Raw genomic sequence first — 18,302 nt, forward strand, 5'->3', positions numbered from 1 at the left:
GGAGGACTCTTGACCTACAGGAGTTATCTTGGGTGGTGTCCTGACCCAAGGGGAGAGTCACTGACTGCAGGTATGTTTTTCCAAGGAGAACTACTTAAAATGGCTCTCCTCTGGGTGTCTTTTTTATACTTCTTTATAGTGAAAATTTTATAGTGAAATCTAAGCTGTGGTCAGATATTCATGTACCTTCCCCCCCACCACACCTCATGGACAAGAGCTGTGGCAGGAAGTTTTTTCAGGCTTTTTTCAGTTTGTTGTTAGGTCTTCTGGGTGCAACTGCCACACCATTTTATCACTAATTGTAAGGGCTGTACAGTCAAACCCTTTGCTTACATACAGTGCAACTTCTTCACCTCACCTGCCCTGCCTATTCCTGGCCTGTAGCCCTTTATCCCAGCATTCCAACTGTGGGACTCATGCCACCAAGTATCACTAATACCAGTGATAACATGGTTCTGGGAACTGATTTAATGCTTCCAGTTCAAGAGGTGTTCAGGCAGTGCTCTTAGTTACATAGTTGAACTTTTAGGTTGCCTGTTGCAGAGTCAGGAGTTGGACTCAGTGATCCTTTTGGGTTTCTTCCATATCAAGATATTCTATGATTTAAGAAGAATGGCAGTTTGCTTTCCTGTTCAGATCTGTGTAGGTCTGCTGTTGGGTTGGCAACTTGGAACTTGGTAACAAAATATTTGCAGTATATCATGGATATTGAGGTATTTTAGAAGAAGCTCTTGGTTGTCAGAGCAAATGCCTTGCCTTGCTGAGAAGGCCTTATGGACTCTGAGGAGGACAGGTCCTAAGGAAACCACTGGTATTATCTATATGTGTCAGTATGTGCTGTGGGCTTGGTGAAAACATGAGAAATTAAATACTTCTTTGTCTCACTGTTTTGTCTGGTCTGCAGATTTACTCCAAAAAGTGTGTTGATAACAAAGTATGAGGACTTTCTCATATCTTTGTTCTTCTTTGTTTTGTCCAAGTTGGATTAATTACTTAACATTTTTGGGTCCTTTCTCAGTCCTCTCAGCCTCAAGTAATTCCTTTTTTTGAGAATGCTTGTAAGCTACCTCTAGATGATGGAGTGAGGGATACTGTCAGGTTTTGGGTGGTTTTGATAGTACTTTTGAGTCGTAGAAGGAAGAAGCAAGAAATTTTGCTGGCAGAAAAGGCCCTGGGAGTCCTGGTAGACACAAGGTTAAACATGAGCCAGCAGTGTGCATGTGGGGCAAAAACATCCTGGACTGCAAAGAATTCCCAGCAGAGTGAGGGAGGTGACCCTTCCCCTTTTTTCAGCCACTGATGGGGCCAAACCTGAAGTCCTGTGTCCAGTGCTGCGCTCCTCTGTATAGGATAGACAAGGACATAATGGAGAGAGCTCAGTGAAAGGCAATGAAGGTGATTTTGGTGCTGCAGCACCTCTGAGCTGGGGCTTTTCAGCTTGTAGAAGACTTGAAGGGGGCCTTATCAATGTATATAAATACTTGAAGGGCGAGTGCAGCAAAGGAATGGAGCCAGGCACTTTACAGTGGTGCCCAGGGGCAAGACCAGAGGCAGGTCTTGGGCACAAAGTGAAACACAGAAGGTTTTCTCTGAACATCAAGAAACAAACACTTTTTTGCTGAGAGGGTGACTGAGCATTGGCACAGGCTGCCCAGAGAGGTTGTGGAGTTGCCATCCTTAGAGATAATCAAAAACCATCTGGATATTGTCCTGGGCAGCTGGCTCTACGTGTCCTTGATCAGGGGGCTGGACCAGATGATCTTCAGAGGCCCCTACCAACCTCAATCATTCTGTGATTTTGGGATTATATGGAGTGAATGTCTGGTTTATTGGATGAATGTTTGGTGCTAAGAGCACTCTTGTCCGACCACTGACTTCAGAGAAGTTTTCAGTGTTCACTGTTAGCATAGGGTATGCCCTACAGTTACAAATGGTTTGAATAGCACTTACTATTGTTTTTTCAAGTCTTCCAGTTCTGTTTAGGTAATATCTTTGTCTTGCAGAATACAGCTACATGAAGTTTATTTCTTTAGTCGTAAAGGCTTTTGGTGTTCTTATACAAGTAGCAGGTAGCTGAGTATTCTGTTAAAGTTGCTAGTTTTTCATTTTAATAAATAATAGCCTAGATTTTTTTTTTAAGATAGATATTGGCGTCAATATTTGTTTCACTGAAGTTTCAAACCAGCAGTAGGTGAAACACAACATAATCTGTTGCTTAACAAATAATGGTCTTACTACAACTCTGTTCTACAAATAGTGTCCTGGTATGTTTTTGTCATGAGAAGTAAAATCAGTGGTCTTAGCAGTATTACTTTAAATGGTCAGTGAGAAGCTGATTCCTGTTTCTAATATTTTCTAAGTGATTAAACAAAGACTGAAGCTACTCATTATAATACTTTTACAAATGATATTTCATAGATTAGGACACCATTCAGTACTACTTACTTCATCTTGCAAATTTACAATTTTAATAATTAAAGTTTTCATAATTTATGGTTTTGAATATGTCATGTACCATCTTTTGCCTTCAGTTTGAGCATTAGCCTGTGGCCTAAATTGTTTTCATAGAGTTTCTTAAAAATAATGGCTTTTTATTTTTTGACTATGCTGTCACAGAAGTTGCAAGTTTTTTCATCTCTACAATGAATAATCAGAAAAACTGATGGAGAACATGCATGTTGCATGGTTCCAATCTTAAATATTTTTTATTTTGTAACCCATGGCTTTCATGGGTATTTCTGTGGCAGATAATAAAAAATAGTTCCCAGAAAATGTCTGAATTATTAAGTTGTGAAACTCGAAACCAAAAAAATAGAGGATTTAATGTTAAAACTAGTAAAGTTGAAAACAACAAAAAATAAGGGATTTAAGAAATGGATAGGGCTTTGAGCAGTCTGGTGTAGTTGGAGGTGTCCCAGACCATGAAGAGTGGTTGGAATTAATTGATCTTTAAAGGTCCTTTTCCACCACAACCATTATGTGATAAAACAATATTTTCATTTTCTTGAAGTTAGTACTTGTGTTCAAAGAATGAAGGAAATATTCTACATTTTGTTTGTTTGTCTGTTTGTTTTTGGTTTTTTTTTTTTAGTGTCAGAGTACCGTTTTGCCACCCTTGAATTTAATTAGTTATACTTAAAAAGGAGGATTGTAAAACACTGAGTATTTTAAATTCCGGCATCCTACTGAAAGGAATCAAACCAGCAACTATTTTGATTGAGTATATGTTTACGAATACATCTTTTTGCTGAAAGCTTCTGTTCACATGAGAAGGGTGTTTTTTCACCTCATATGCACAAAAAAATTAGAAGTTAATAAAAACTAATACCTCGACCTACACAGTGTTGCATGTCTGTATTCCTAGACCATCACACTTAAAATGAAAAACCTACTGGGCTGTGCACTGTATTACTGGCTACCATGTATTTGGTCTGAAATGAGAATGGAGCTGCTGATATTTGGGATGATCTTGTAATGGTGGATCTGAAAAAGGAAGAGGCTATCAGAAATGGAAGAGGGCAAATGAAATGAGTTGCTCAGAGATGTGCTGGCTCCACTGCGGCACATTTGAAGTCTTAGGGAGATGAGCCAGGGGCTCCTGAGGTAATAGGAGCCAAGAGGGAAGCACGGGAGAAATACCTCAAAGGAATTCCAGCCACTCCAGAGTAATTCCCCTTCACTGGGGGCCCAACTTAAATGCCTCTGTGCCAAGCATGAAGCTTGGGGAGTAAACAAGAGGAGTTGGAAGCGTGTGTGTGCCAGCAGAGCTATGAACTGGCTGGCACCGTGGGGACATGGCAGGAGGATTTCTATGCCTGGAGTGATGGACTGGCAGCAGAGCTGAGGAGGGGTTGTTGCCCTTTGTGTTAGTGACCAGGTGGATACATGGAGCTCTGCCTGGGGAGGGATGAGGAACTGGGTCAGGGTCAAAGGGAGGATAGGGACAGGGGACATTATAGTGGGGTTCTACTACAGGCCACCTGACAGGAGGAGTGGTTGAATGAGGCCCTTTAGAGACAGGTAGGACAATCCCTAGTTCTCATGAGGGACTTCAGTCATCCCAGTATCTGCTGGAAGGACAACACAGCAAGACATAAGCCATCCAAGAGGTTCATGGAATGTGCAGATAACTTTCTCCTCCAAGTGATGGGAGGAGCCAACAAGGAGTCAAATGTTGAAGGCCAGGCAGGCTGGGGCTTGGAGCAACCTGGTCTAAATGGAGGTATCCCTGCCTATGGCAGGGGGATTTGAACTGGGTGAAGGTCTCTTCCAACCCAAACATTTTTTATAGTTCTATGATAAAAATGTTGATCTTGTCTGTGAGCATCTATAAACTGTCCACTTAATTAAAGTAACAAACACCTTTCTGGTTTTTGTGCTTGTGCTGTGTAACAGGGAGAAGTTACTCATGTCACTATTGTTATTTACCCAAGACTCTCCAAAGAAGTATTTATTATGCTAAATAGCTGTAGATTTTTAGAGTTTGAGCTCACTTTTTTGTTCCACACCATTTCCTTCTTCCTTCAGCCTTCTCTGCCTTTTTAGCTTGGAGGAAGGTGGAAAAAATCTTGAATAGATGAGCTTCCTTGTTTGAAAAAAAAAATCTACTGAGAAAAGATACCCCTGCATTTCCATTCTTGTTTGGAAGATACACTATGATATAGTAAATAGAATATTTGTGGCATTATGATGATTTTTTCTAGTCAACTCAGTTCTTACATTCACAGTAAATGGAATTGAAGATTTCACTGGGTAAGTTAGTAATATTTTGTCATTTTTGTAATCTGGTTTCTTTGTCCTTGCTAAGGGCATTTATACAACTAAATCTCAAGTTTTTGTATTGGGGTTTTGGGCATTCAGGAAGACTTGTTTCTACAGTGCTCATTCACAGTGTAATCTTTGTGTTTATTTTTTCTCTTCCCTTATCCAACATGTTCTATATTATTTCTGGAACAGGAGCATCAGATTAGCAAGAGAATAAATCAATGGTTATTCAGGCACCATCAGGAAATGCAAATACATTGATTGAATATAACTCATTTAAAATTACAATTATATTTATTTTCTCTCCTGTCTTCTATCAGATGAAACTCCACGCAGTTTCAGGCAAGGGACACAGTGGCTTATGAAAATCTTTACCACAGCTTTATGGATAGTTTCTGAGTTCCTGGCTATGTCATTCTGTTTGGCTAGGGTTTTTTGTTTGTTTGCTTGCTTGATTGTGTTTTTAAGTTTTGTTTTTTAGTTTTATTGGATTGACCTTTTGAGGGAGGGACTGTGCTTCTTGAATAAATATTAGCTTGCTACTTCCCTGATTTGCAGATCTTCTGATAAAGTTAAATTAGAAAGCTGTGCTGTGTAACTTCTTGTTACACAGATTATCAGATTTGTCATTCTTCCTATATTTTAAATGTTCTGTGCAATAGGATTTTCCATCCGTTGTGAAACAATGTTACTGGTAATTAGACCTTACTGTCTTAAACTTGGTACAATTTGTAAATATGTTGATTGAGTGATACCTCTTAGCTTTCAACTTCAACAAGATTTACAGTAAGTCTCAACCAGGTGCAGATATCACCAAATGGGTAATGTAATTTAAATTGTATCTGTTTCAATTCCATGAATAAGTAAAGCATCAACTAAAGACTGAAATATAAATTAATGAAATACCCACTAGAGTGGCTGTCTTCTATTTCTGATGGTTTAATAGCATCTTGAGATTTAGAGAAATCTTCCCAGAAGTAGAGTTTTTAATGATGTTATTGTTAACCAGACTCTGTTCCATGAAACTTTTGATTTGCATTAATTAGGAAGTGGTCCTCTAATTTTTTAATGGCTACTATGGTAGCCAGTCTGTAGTTTTGCTAGAGTCTTAGACTACCCTGGTTGATCTGTAGTTACTCAAAACAATTTATGCAACTAAAGGTGTATAACTGAAGTAATATTAATTTTTAATGTATCTGTTATAGGAGTCTTCCAGTTGATGTAACAGTTATGTACGATGAGGATGGTTTAGACAGAAGCTTAATTGTTTTTAATGTCCTGGAATTTTGAGTGCAGAGAGTTGTATGAGTCAGTGAAGCAGTTCTCAAACTGAAAATAAAGCTTCATGCCCTTTAGACCACTGAAATTTAACCTAGAACTTGAATAAAGAGGTATAGCAAGTTCATATTCAGGAATATGTGGTGACTGTTGCCCTGTTAGAATTAATCCCCTGATTTTCAGGAAGATTGTAACTACCAGGATGGTGACTTTTACATTGCTGTATGTAATCCTCTTTAAGATTATGTAGAGATAACCTCAAAGGTTTTAACCCTTAATCAGCATGTCCAGTAGTCAAATGGGACTTTTATTTTGAGTAACAAGGTTTGGATTTGGGGGAAAAAAATAAAATTGTGTGTGATGCAAGAAAGCAGTAAATAGTGCTCATAGGACGTTGTGTTCCCTTGTTTGATTAAGGGTTGCATTATTTGAAAAAAAAACAAACTTAAACAAATTGTTTATTCCCCCCCCACCTCCCATCTTTCAGTGCTTCTTCATGTCAAATTTTTCTTTCTTATGTAGCCTTTATTGAAAATTAGATCATGAAGGAAATGGTATTGCTTTTGACCTTGTCCCAGTCCTCCAGATGAATATCATCACTTCACTTCATGTAATTGCCATCCCATTGCATCCTCACCAAGATAAGACAACTCATTTGATGGAAGTTTTGGTTATTTTTGGCCATGCACTCATAGTTTCTTCTGGCTCATGAAGGCAGGAGGCTGCGAGCCCCTGAAACTTCCTGTTTTTCAGCATTTCAAGAATTTCTGGTTGTAGAAATCTTTCTCAGTTTATAAAAAGTTTTACTGCTAATGAGACAACAGAGTAATGGAGTAATCCCATCCTGGTGCAAGTCTGTCAGTTCCTCTGCTTTGTGTCTTCACTGTCCCTACTTAGTTTCATACCATACATGCTTGCTTTCTCTCTCTGCAACAACTTATCCCCTCTAAAACATGGGATTTTGGGAACATTTATGACATTGCTATTCTGTTAATTCAAGAGCCCTTTTTGTTTTGTTTTGTTTTTTTAAAATTTTCTCTACATGTTCCTGATACAGATAATGTGCAGATTTACTTCCAGTCTTTACTGGTTTTAGACTGCTCTTTATTATCCTGAATAGTGCTACTCATGTCCTGTCCTTTTCTGGAATATGGCAGCCAGTGCTAGTACCTTACACAGAGTCTAATACTGTTTTTATCATGACTGCAAACATTTCATGTGATAAATAGGGTTGCTGTCCTGTGTCCTGTCCCACATCTCCCCCCATGGCTGCCTTGTGGTAGTAATTTTCCTGTCAAAGGCTGAGGGGCCAAGTTTTGGATTATTCTTCTCTTTTTAAGTTGTGCAGCAGCATCATTTATCATATATTCAGACCAGCCTTCAGGGATTAATAGGTGTCCATAGCTCTAGGTAAGGTCCTTCATCTTTCTCAGTGTATCTTGGCCAACTTCTTGAAGATTTTTTTTACCTAGGAGAAAGGTGTGTTCTGCTGAATGTGAGTGTGACCCAGTGTGCATCAGGCAGTGAAGACTTTTGTTTGTTTTTTTCAGTAATATCATACTTTTTAGTAGGTTTTTGGATCTTGAATGAAAATAACAAACATCATGATGGGAGCAGACTCTTCTCCCAGGGGAACCAACCTGCTTCAAGGCTAATCAGACAGTAACTTGTTAGCTTCATTTACAGATGTCAGTAGCTGAGTTGATATAATTACTGAGGGAAATAACTGATGACTGAAGCCTTGAATAAATTTTTGATGTATTCCAGGAAAATAAGTTACTAGGAAAAAAACAGTTGATGAGTTTTCTTTTTTTGACTCAGAGAAAATTTAATATTTCCTTCCCTCTTCATTCCTATTCCTAATGAGTTAAACAAGGGTGGGGGAGACAGCAGCTCTGGAACATTTGGGGCATGATGAGACCAGGTTCAGTCAGTTCACCTAACTTGCTCTTTTCTATAAAGACCTTCTGAAATCAAAATGTGACATAATACTTTTTGCAGGTACTGTTTATAAAAAGTTACGTTTAGTTAAAAAACTTTAAATGCATTTTTTCCAATTCCATATATTTGGTTTATTTTTCTAAAAAGTATTTGACATACCTGGTAATACACTGTTTTGTTTACAACATACTGAAAATTTGGAACTGTAATCATTGCTGTGTAAATGTGCCTAGGTGTACTATACTGGCAAGAATGTTCATCCTTCTGTTACAGAAGAATGTTGGCTTCACAGGGACAGAAACAGAACATCTGGGTACTGTTGATGTGGACTGCAGTCATGTTGTTCTTGCAGAAACATGCAGCCCCTCAGCCAAGCACAAGCCTAACTTTGTTTCATCTCCATCCTCTGTTGGGATCTCCCTGGCACTGTCGTAATTTTTCCTAGCCATGATGGTCATCTTTCAAGGTGAAAGATGGAAAGCTGAGTGTAATGAATTCTGACTTCTGTCTTAGCAGGAGGTTGGCAAATGTGTGTTTGCCAAATGCAGTGAGCAGCTTAGAAGCCAGCAGAGCCAGAAACTCAGGTTAGGGCAGGTAGTACACCTTGCAGATAAATCAACACCTGAAACCTGAAGTCTGACTAGATTAGGCAATGAACTATCTACCTGAGGACTTCGACTCAGTTTATTTCTTTATTTTACTTTGTGCGTGGTAGGATTAGAGGTAAAAAAACCTCACAAAGCCCAACCAGTGGACCAAATAAAACAACAAATAACTCCAGTCCTAGCATTTTAGATCTAATGCAGGTTGAACAGCAGGAGGAAGAAAACCCAGTGAAAATAATTTGTCTGTTGCAAAAGTATGGCTAACCTAATTTTTTGAATGTATGGTTAGAACTGGATTGCAGATCTTGGTTTCTTGTGAAGAATTTTGAGTGTACTTGGCCCAGAATTAATTGCATATGTTGCTTCTTTGATGTCTTCCATATCAGTGGCTTCCAATGTTGGGTATGCAAGATCATCCAGTGGGGTGCAGAAAGAAAATACGAGGACTTGTATTTTAATCTGAAAAATATGAAAGAAACTAAACTCTATATAATTTACGTATTGACACAGCATCCTCACTTGTTCCATATGTCAGATGGTTTGTGTTACTTAGAATTTGTGAGGTATCATAGAATCATAGGATATGCCAATGATCAAGTCCATCCCCTGTCCCTGTGTAGGGCACCCCCAGGATCACACCATGTGCCTCAGAGTGTCATCCAAAAGCTTCTTGAACTCAGGCAGGCTTGGTGCTGTGACTACTTCCCTGGGGAACCTGTTCCACTGCTCAGCTGCCCTCTGGGTGTAAAACCTTTTCCTGATATCTAACCTAAACCTCCCCTGATTCAGGGAGTGCCCCAGCTAGGATCAGTGTCACACAGTTTTAGACACCAAAAGGTAAGGTGGAATGGTCTTTGTAAAGTGCTTACTGTCTCAATAAATGAGGGAAGTGATTTGTGGGTGGATAACAATGGTATAGAAAGCTGGTTGCAAATCTAGGGATAGAATTCAAATGTTCTTTGTCTGAATCACTTGTGTTACTGCTCAAGTCTCATTCTGGGTACATGATTTTCAAGCATGTAAACATTTCAGTTGTTTTGTTCATTTGAAGTTGCTGGACAAATTTCCAAAGCAATTTTTATTTTTAGCTGGTGTTACAGAGTAATGTGTTCTTCTATATTTATGTAATATTTGGTAACTTGCTGACTAGTTGAGCATTTTATTTATTAGTTGTGACTAACATGTAACTAACTTTTAAGAAGCTGTGTGCTATTTTTTTTTTTTTTTTTTAGGCTAAAACCTAAACCTCTGACATGGCCACAGCCTCACCAAGATCTGATACAAGTAACAACCATAATGGAAGATTACAGATGCAAGTAACAGGCAAGTAGTGACTTATAGCATGGTGATTTTTACATACTTATACTAAAAAAGCAATCTTTGAAATGAGTGTAAAAAATGGATCAGTGTAATTAATAATTTGAATGTTACAGTTAAGAGGATGAGTATATTTGGAGATGAAGTGAGGGAGAAAATATACAGTGAGTTGGATGAAAGGGTTTAATGATATCTTCAAACTAGGAAAAAAGAGATTCAGTACAGCAGTAGGGATAAATGGTAGGAATTTTGCTTGGGAACAAATAATTAATGGCACAAATTCTGTATAAGAAACAGATATTACGGAAATTCTACAACAGAGATGGGTGGCTGTAGTGACCCCTAGCCTGAAAAGCAAAGTGTGCAGTGTTACAGTGAAGACTGGGATGAATGGGAGATCACAAAATCTTCTGGCAGATTGAAAATATTAGTCTTTGATTACATATCACTTAAAAATCTTTTGCAAATAATGTAGGTATTGTGTTATCCTCAGGGAAGCAGGTTGGATTACACAGCCATATGGAATAATTCAGGTTGGAAGGGTCCTTTGGAGACATAGTCTATTCTTCTGTTGAAGGCAGGGCTACCTTTGAAGCTGGATCAGGTTTCTCAGAGTATTGTCCAGTTGAATTTTCAGTATCTCAAAGGCTGTAGGTTGGACAACTTTACATATGGGCAAGCTATCCTGGTGATTAACCACATCACTGCTTTTCCTTTTATCCAGTGGGAATGTACTGTGTTCCATATTGTTACTTGTTTACCTTTGTCCTTTTGCTGTTCTGGTTCTCATAGTTCAGGTCATCCCAGTGTCTGCTGGAAGGGAAGCAGAGTAGGCTACAAGCAGTTCTGGAAATTTCTGATTGTGTTTGGGGCATTTTTATCAATAGGTGTTGAACAGGCCGATTAGGTTACGCATTTTGCTACGTATTTATAAGAACTTGTCAGGGATGTGACATTCAGTGTCTGTCTTAGCCACTCCTTTTGTGGGATAGCAGAGCAGAACAAAGGCTTATTGTGGTCCAAAGATAAGCAAAATACATCTAGGCAAATAAGCTTGATAGCTGGTTATGACAGTGTTACAGTAGTCAAAAGTGAAAATGTTACCAGCAAGTAGTTGGATATTGTGCTTAAATAAATATACACAGAATCATAGAATCCTAGGGGTTGGAAGGGACCTCGAAAGATCATCTAGTCCAACCCCCCCTGCCAGAGCAGGGCCCCCTAGAGTACATCGCATAGGAACATGTCCAGGCGGGTTTTGAATGTCTCCAGTGAAGGAGACTCCACAACCCCCCTGGGCAGCCTGTTCCAGGGCTCCGTCACCCTTACAGTAAAAAAATTTTTTCTGATATTCAACTTGAACCTCCTATGCTCCAATTTACACCCATTACCCCTTGTCCTATCACTGGTCACCACTGAGAAAAGCCTAACTCCATCTCCCTGACACTCACCCCTTACATATTTGAAAACATTGATGGGGTCACCTCTCAGTCTCCTTTTCTCCAAACTAAAGAGACCCAGCTCCCTCAGCCTTTCCTCATAAGGGAGATGTTCCACTCCCTTAATCATCTTAGTAGCTCTGCGCTGGACTCTTTCAAGCACTTCCCTGTCCTTCTTGAACTGAGGGGCCCAGAACTGGACACAATACTCCAGGTACGGCCTCACCAATGCAGAATAGAGGGGGAGGAGAACCTCTCTTGACCTACTAACCACACCCTTTCTAATGCACCCCAGGATGCCATTGGCCTTCTTGGCCACAAGGGCACATTGCTGGCTCATGGTCATCTTCTTGTCTACCAGGACCCCCAGGTCTCTTTCACCTACACTGCTCTCCAGCAGGTCAGCCCCCAACCTATACTGGGACATCGTGTTGTTCTTCCCCAAATGCAAAACTCTACACTTCCCCTTGTTGAATTTCATCATGTTTCTCCCTGCCCAACTCTCCAGCCTGTCTAAGTCTCTCTGAATGGCAGCACAGCCTTCTGGTGTGTCAGCCACTCCTCCCAGCTTAGTGTCATCAGCAAACTTGCTGAGGGTACATTCTATACCCTCATCCAAGTCGTTGATGAATATATTGAACAACACCGGTCCCAGTACTGACCCCTGAGGGACTCCACTAGTCACACACCTCCAATCAGATTCTGCCCCATTGACTATAACTCTCTGACTCCTTCCTTTCAACCAGTTCCTGATCCACCATGTATGTATGTATTTTACCACTGATAAATAACTTGAACTTTCCAGGGATCCTGAGGAATGTGGAAATCCTGAAATAAGAATGAATGTATAACCAGGAATATCTTAAAGCTTTTTTTGAACAAAATTTGGAAAAAAACCCCAACATGATTAAGATACTATGTCTTAAAAAAAGCCGCATCTCAAGAAAAATGCTGGGTGCTCCCAAGGTGGCCAGGTTATCTGAGAAAAATACATTGCTGTAGAGTCCCCAAAATGGATATTTTATCAAGTTAGATAAGAGAGTAACCTTAAAGTGATTAACCTTGTGTGAAGATAACTTGATAACATGATGAATCACCCAAGCTGGCAGTAACTAATAGCATAGATGGAGCCAACTGTGGATTCAATATATATACAGCTGTAGCAGACTGAGTTATACAAATTACCTGTAACTTCAGATCTGAGTATGCAGAAATGATTGCTTTGATATCCTGTACTGTACTGCTCCATATGTAACTAGTCTTATATTTTCCTGTCACTGGAGCTTCTCTTGATTTAAGAGAACTGGTTCAAGGATCAAAATGGGACGAAATCTCTATGGTATTTAGCATTAGATTACTGAAGGTTCATCTCTCTACCCAGACTTTATTGCAAGATTAGAGGAACACCAGTGGCAATACAAGAAGTGGGAGATGGAGCAGTGGGAATCTGTAGTATTGCTGACTTATGGTGGTTGTTAGATTAGCTTATGCTGCTGTAGAGTTGAGAATATATATTATATTTCAAGAATTATACTTACTAAGCACTTATATAAAGGCAGCAAGTAGAATATACTGATTGTGTAGACAAAGGATATTCATATGGAGTGGTGGCTTGTATGAGTTTGGACAAATACAGCATGTTACGAGTTTTGCCATCAGTATTTTTTCAAATGTACTTGGTGAGGTATCTCATCTTGTTATTGACACTAAATTAAAGTTAGGCTTCTGTTGGTTTTTATAGTGTCTTGTCTTCTCATTGAAATCTTGTTAGTATTTGTTACGTACTCCTAATTTTTTTTAAAGAACTCTAACCAAAAAATGGTAATAGTTTTCTTTTCATGTTTGGGGACTGAAAACTTAACTGAAAAAATAATGTAAAACCTAACCAGATGAAAGGAGAGGAAACTCAAAGGAAGCTTGAATACTATGACTAAATACCACATTTTAAGAAATACATCAGTTGCTTTTAGAAAACAAAATATGAAGGAAAAAGTGTGCAAGAAATAGTGGTTGTCAAAGCTTAAAAATACATGATTTCAGATGAGAACATATGACCTAATTATGTTTTTAGTCTTCTACATTGAATCTTCCATCATTACCAAGGCTGCAGTTCCCTTTTATGTTATGTGATGCATGACTTAGGGTGAAATTTTCATATTTGAAGCAGCTAAGTGTGCACTTTTTAGTTGAAATTAAGTAGAAATCTGTGGCAAATTCCTGTAGAATCTTGGATGGTTGCATCCCAGTAGCTTTTAAGTAACATACGTCTAAGAATACTGCAATCCAGAAACACGGGACAGGTATTTCTGTTGTGGCTTTTTTGTCTTCCTTTCAGACAGTTTTGTTATTTTTGAACTAGCAAGGGAAGTATTATCTCCTAATGGCTGAAAATGCTCAGCTTTGCTTTAGTTTGGAAGTGAATGAAAAGAGGATCACACTTAAATATGAGAAGAAAAAGAGCGAAGTCATAGCCAATAGGTAGGTACAGCTGTGAGTCCATCACTGTGGTCTTCTGAAGGCAACATCTGCCTGAAGTAGAATTCACAGTAAGGCTGCTGTTGGTTTTTATAGTGTTTTTCTCAGCTGGGAGAGCAGATCTATGTTTAGGGCACTGAGGACCTCACCAGTAGTTCAGAGGTAAAAATGGCTTCTTGGTCATTTATTGTTTCTTAGTTTTTGAATATTTAGCTGCAACTTTTAAGTTCATTTGGAAACCCGTTTAAGTAGGGGAAATTTGAGAGTTGATTTCTTACTTTTAATGAACTGGTAAACCACAGGTTAACCACACAGATAATACAGACAAGGAAAAGAAACTGTATATTGGCTTTGCTATACAGGGACATTTTGAAATAGGCTTGAATTTCATATACTTCCATAACTATGTATAATTAAGAAAAAACAAAAAAAAACAAAAAAAAAAACAAAACAAAAAAAAAAGAAATAATCTGCCTGATAATTACTCGTTCTGTATCAGATATTTTTCAATTAAGGGAAGGGTAGGAGGAAGAGTGAGAAAATAAACAAAAGAACTCATGTGATTGATTGCTCATGTTCATCCCTAAAATAATTGTGCTGTCTCTCCAACCATTTTGCCAGTACATGGTGAAGAGAATATGTTACGCTTGGTTTCAACTATCTGACAAAGTAGCTTTTGAAAAGAAAAGCTACCATTTTAGCATTGACCTCTTTATGGGGTAGAAAAGGGGTAGGGGTAGAAAAGGTGAGAAGTAACATGGCCATGCTGTTTTTCATAAATTATGTGGGCAGTATATTTTCTGTTTTTCAGCAAAGCATGCTGTTATAGATAAAGTAATGTATTTTATTAGTTTCTAGTGCCAAACTGAAGCGGAAAAAGAATTGGTTTGGAACAACTTTCTACACAGAATTAACTGCAGATGGAGAAATTAAGAAAACAGCAAAATCAAGTAGTTCTTCAAATCCAAAATGGGATGAACAGCTGACAGTGTAAGTAGATTTTTTTTGTTGTTGTTTAATACTATTTAATAGGCAGACATTGAAGGCAAATATTTACTAAGCTTGGCTTCCTTAATATAGTTTTCTCTGGCTGTCAGTGACTAAATGCAGACATAAGATGACAGTTATCTCAAATTAAATTTTTTCCTAATTCTTCAAATGTTTTGAGAATATTTTTTTACAGTGTTGCTTGCATACAGTTGCACTTCAAGTTTAAGATTCTGGAAGGTGCTACTAATTGTAACCATGTCATTCTCAACCTTAAAAGAGAAGAAATCTCAGCTGGATAAGTAGCAGTTGTGAGAAGGGTTGCTTTTCCCTTTATATTTCCTGATGAAGGTATTCATAAACAAAACCTTTTTACTGCAAAGTGACCTTCCTGCTTATCCTCATATTTGACCACTTTAATCTCCTTGTGATTTAATTTGGTTTAACTGTGCTACAGATGTAGGTATACCTGGACAGGACTCTTTGAAGAACTGGCAATGTTGCACTCTGCAATTAGCTAGAAGGTATTATTATACAAGCAAGATTATACTGTTTTGGATTTGGGTCTGGAAACAGGCATAGCTACTATCAGGTGGCTTTGGGCATGGGCCAGTACATTTTACAACATCTGACCTCTGTTTTTGCCATAGCCAGCTTTGTTAGTAGTAGGAACCACGCCAGGTTCCTTAACTGCAGTGCTGGAGAGTAAGGAGTGGTATGAGATAACTATCTTTAGGGAATTGTTTTCTTGGGAACCAGAGCTGAAGCAAGTAGGGTATTCCTGTGCCCCATTTTTCACTGTTTCAGATTTAGTAGATTTTATTAGCCCTTTGCAGTGCTGCAAAAGTGAACAATACAGTCTTGGACCTGACAGTGTTTTCCAGGAGTTAGAACTAGCACAAGTACAGGGCTATCAGTATGTTCACAGAGACCATAGGTTCTGTTGAGGAGGCAAGTTTGATTTGGCAGGATTTGGTGAGCTGGTAGAAATGAGGTAATTTGGCATGCATAGTGCAGCCAAACAGACTCATTATATCATCAGAATTACTTAGGATCTTAACCCTTATTATATATAATATATGTTATACTGCCCAATTCCCCCCCCCCCCCTCTCCTATTGGAATGGTATAATTGTTTCAGTTGTCCAGACTATCAGATTATTTGGGGATAAGTGAACTCTTTAATTTGCTGAATTCCCCTCACCTCTATGGGATCTGCATGAGCACCACCAATATATTCTCTATGTTTAGGTGTTTAATTTCTTTTTCCCTTTTCTTTGTTCAGCTAACCTTTTAGTAAGACTTCATTAGAAGGCAATCTATTCAAAATGAAAACATCCATTTTGCTCATGGGTTTCAGGAAGAATGATCCACAGTGTCCAGCATATTCGAGGAACTACAAAGCTAGCTTCTTGAGGAGGGCAAAGATTTCAAGTATTATTTTCATTACTGCTGCTTTCTGTATCCAGCACTGATAGATACGTGGCCTTTGACTTTTTGCAGTGTAGTGATTCTACTCCACTTTTCACAGCCAGGAGCTGTTGGCATACTAGACCCTGTATTACAGAACTTACTCTCCAGAACATAGTGTAGCTTCTCATTTTCCATCTTGAGTAGGGGAGAGATCACTGCCAAAGGTTATCACAGTATTACTGTAATTGGGTCCTTTATCTTTCTGCTTTCCTCCAGTTTTTACTGTAGCTTCATCATTTGATTTTTTTTCCCCTCTGATTTCTGTGAGTATGTGTTATGGTTTTCTATAAATATTTGTAACTTCACAAATAATGTTTTCTCAACACTTTCATGGAAAGGTGACATCATTAAATGGATTCTTCCCGCTTGCAAGTAGATTATTCGTTGCTTTTTCCTTTTTAAAAATTGTTTAGTTTTTTTTTTTTTAATAGTGACAAACATGCTTACCACCTTTTTCTTCACATTTAGAAGTCTGAGCTGTTAGTTGAGAATTATGGAATAGTGAGGAATAAGGAAAATCCATCTTTCATTAATAAAGATATTTTCTGTAACTGAGACTTGAGCTTAGTGGAGGTTATTGTGATACTCTTCAAATTCCTTATGCTATTATAGTAATGCACTTTTAAGTTTGATCTTAAGTACAAATACCATGTTTGCAGTTCCTAGTTAAAAGTATCCCCTTGCAGAAAAAAACTTATTTCAGTTACTTAGTGTCGAGAAATACATTAAATGTGAGATAGTGAATTACATTCAAATACTCCTAATAACAAGAACAACTACTTTAAAATCTGTATATATATTTTTAAAAAAATGTATTTTATATGCAGGAATGTGACTCCACAGACTACGCTGGAATTTAGAGTGTGGAGCCATCACACTTTAAAAGCAGATGCTTTATTAGGAAGAGCCACTGTAGACTTGAGACAAGCTTTGGAAATACACAATAGAAAATGTAAGTTATCATGAAGGATATTTTGAGTGAAGTAGAATTATTATTACTAATCTATATATCAACCAGCCAACCAGACTACTAACTATACATGTAATTGCAACTGTCTTTCAGTTGGTGTCTTTACTTGTCTCTTCTAGAGATGTCTGTGCTATCAAGAGCAATTTAAATGTAACAATGGGATATAATAATTTTGAAATAAACGTTAGAGTATGAGTTACTATAGATTAAGTAAAACCAGAAGTGATTAAGTACAATGTTTTATGGCAGAATAATAACTAATTTGCTAGAAGATCTGTTTTAGACTTCATTAAAAAAAATGAGTCTAAACTTTCAGAAAAGCCATCTGTTTAATTCTTTCATGTTTTCCTTCTCTGGAATCACTAATAGGCTAAATTTTCCCCTCATAGTTTAGCTGCACAGAGAGCAGTAGGAACCACTGATAAATGAATCAGTTGAGAACTTCCTTCAGTACATTAGAGATTGTAGTGTTCTATGTAACTTCTAATTTTAATTGTCTTTATTAGAAATAAAATAGGTCTTTTTGATCTAATTTGCTTTGAAATTTTTTTTCATTAGTACACGAAGATGGTGAATCCACACTTTAAATTCCACCCCAGAGTGGCAGTAGAATTCCAGCTAAACCTGTCTCACAAGCTAGATATACAAACCTGAGACCTTTGTTTAGGGAGGTGTGGGGAAAGGAGAACTGAAAACAAGCCTCATTTTTCTGATTCTTACAAAAAAATGAAACAGAATCCAAAGTCAAGATTCCATAGTTAAGCATAAAAAATGCTGCTTTTTTATCAGAACTGGTTGTAATAATGATGGCAAGAATAGTTAATATTTTAACTATTTCTAATAAGATGGATTATAATTTTATTACTGTAGATGTAGAGGATGCAGGTTTCTAATGAACTTTTAGGCAAGTTCATTGAGGGCGTGGTTGACTGGAACATGTGTACATTGCAGAAGTAATTTCTGTGCAGTGTTTCTGATTTGGGCAACTCAGCAGTTTGACACAAACTGGATTATCCAATAATTTGGTGGTAGAGTAGTTGATTGGTACCCTCCA

General features: G+C 38.1%; 1 protein-coding gene across 3 annotated transcripts in view; it reads left to right on the plus strand.

Moving 5' to 3' along the window:
• Positions 1–18,302, plus strand: part of WWP1 (WW domain containing E3 ubiquitin protein ligase 1) — a 61,598-nt gene that overhangs the window by 14,478 nt on the left and 28,818 nt on the right. For 2 of the 3 annotated variants that reach the window (XM_071737879.1, XM_071737882.1), the window contains exons 2-4: positions 9,821–9,911; positions 14,671–14,809; positions 17,106–17,230. In XM_071737879.1, coding sequence (XP_071593980.1) covers positions 9,842–9,911; positions 14,671–14,809; positions 17,106–17,230 — 334 coding nt within the window. In that variant the 5' untranslated portion in view covers positions 9,821–9,841. Of the gene's footprint in view, positions 1–9,208; positions 9,426–9,820; positions 9,912–14,670; positions 14,810–17,105; positions 17,231–18,302 lie in introns of all 3 variants that reach the window. The other variant, XM_071737881.1, reaches the window with a different exon arrangement.

The sequence above is a fragment of the Heliangelus exortis genome, chromosome 2, assembly GCF_036169615.1.
Source record: "Heliangelus exortis chromosome 2, bHelExo1.hap1, whole genome shotgun sequence".
NCBI lineage: Eukaryota > Metazoa > Chordata > Aves > Apodiformes > Trochilidae > Heliangelus > Heliangelus exortis.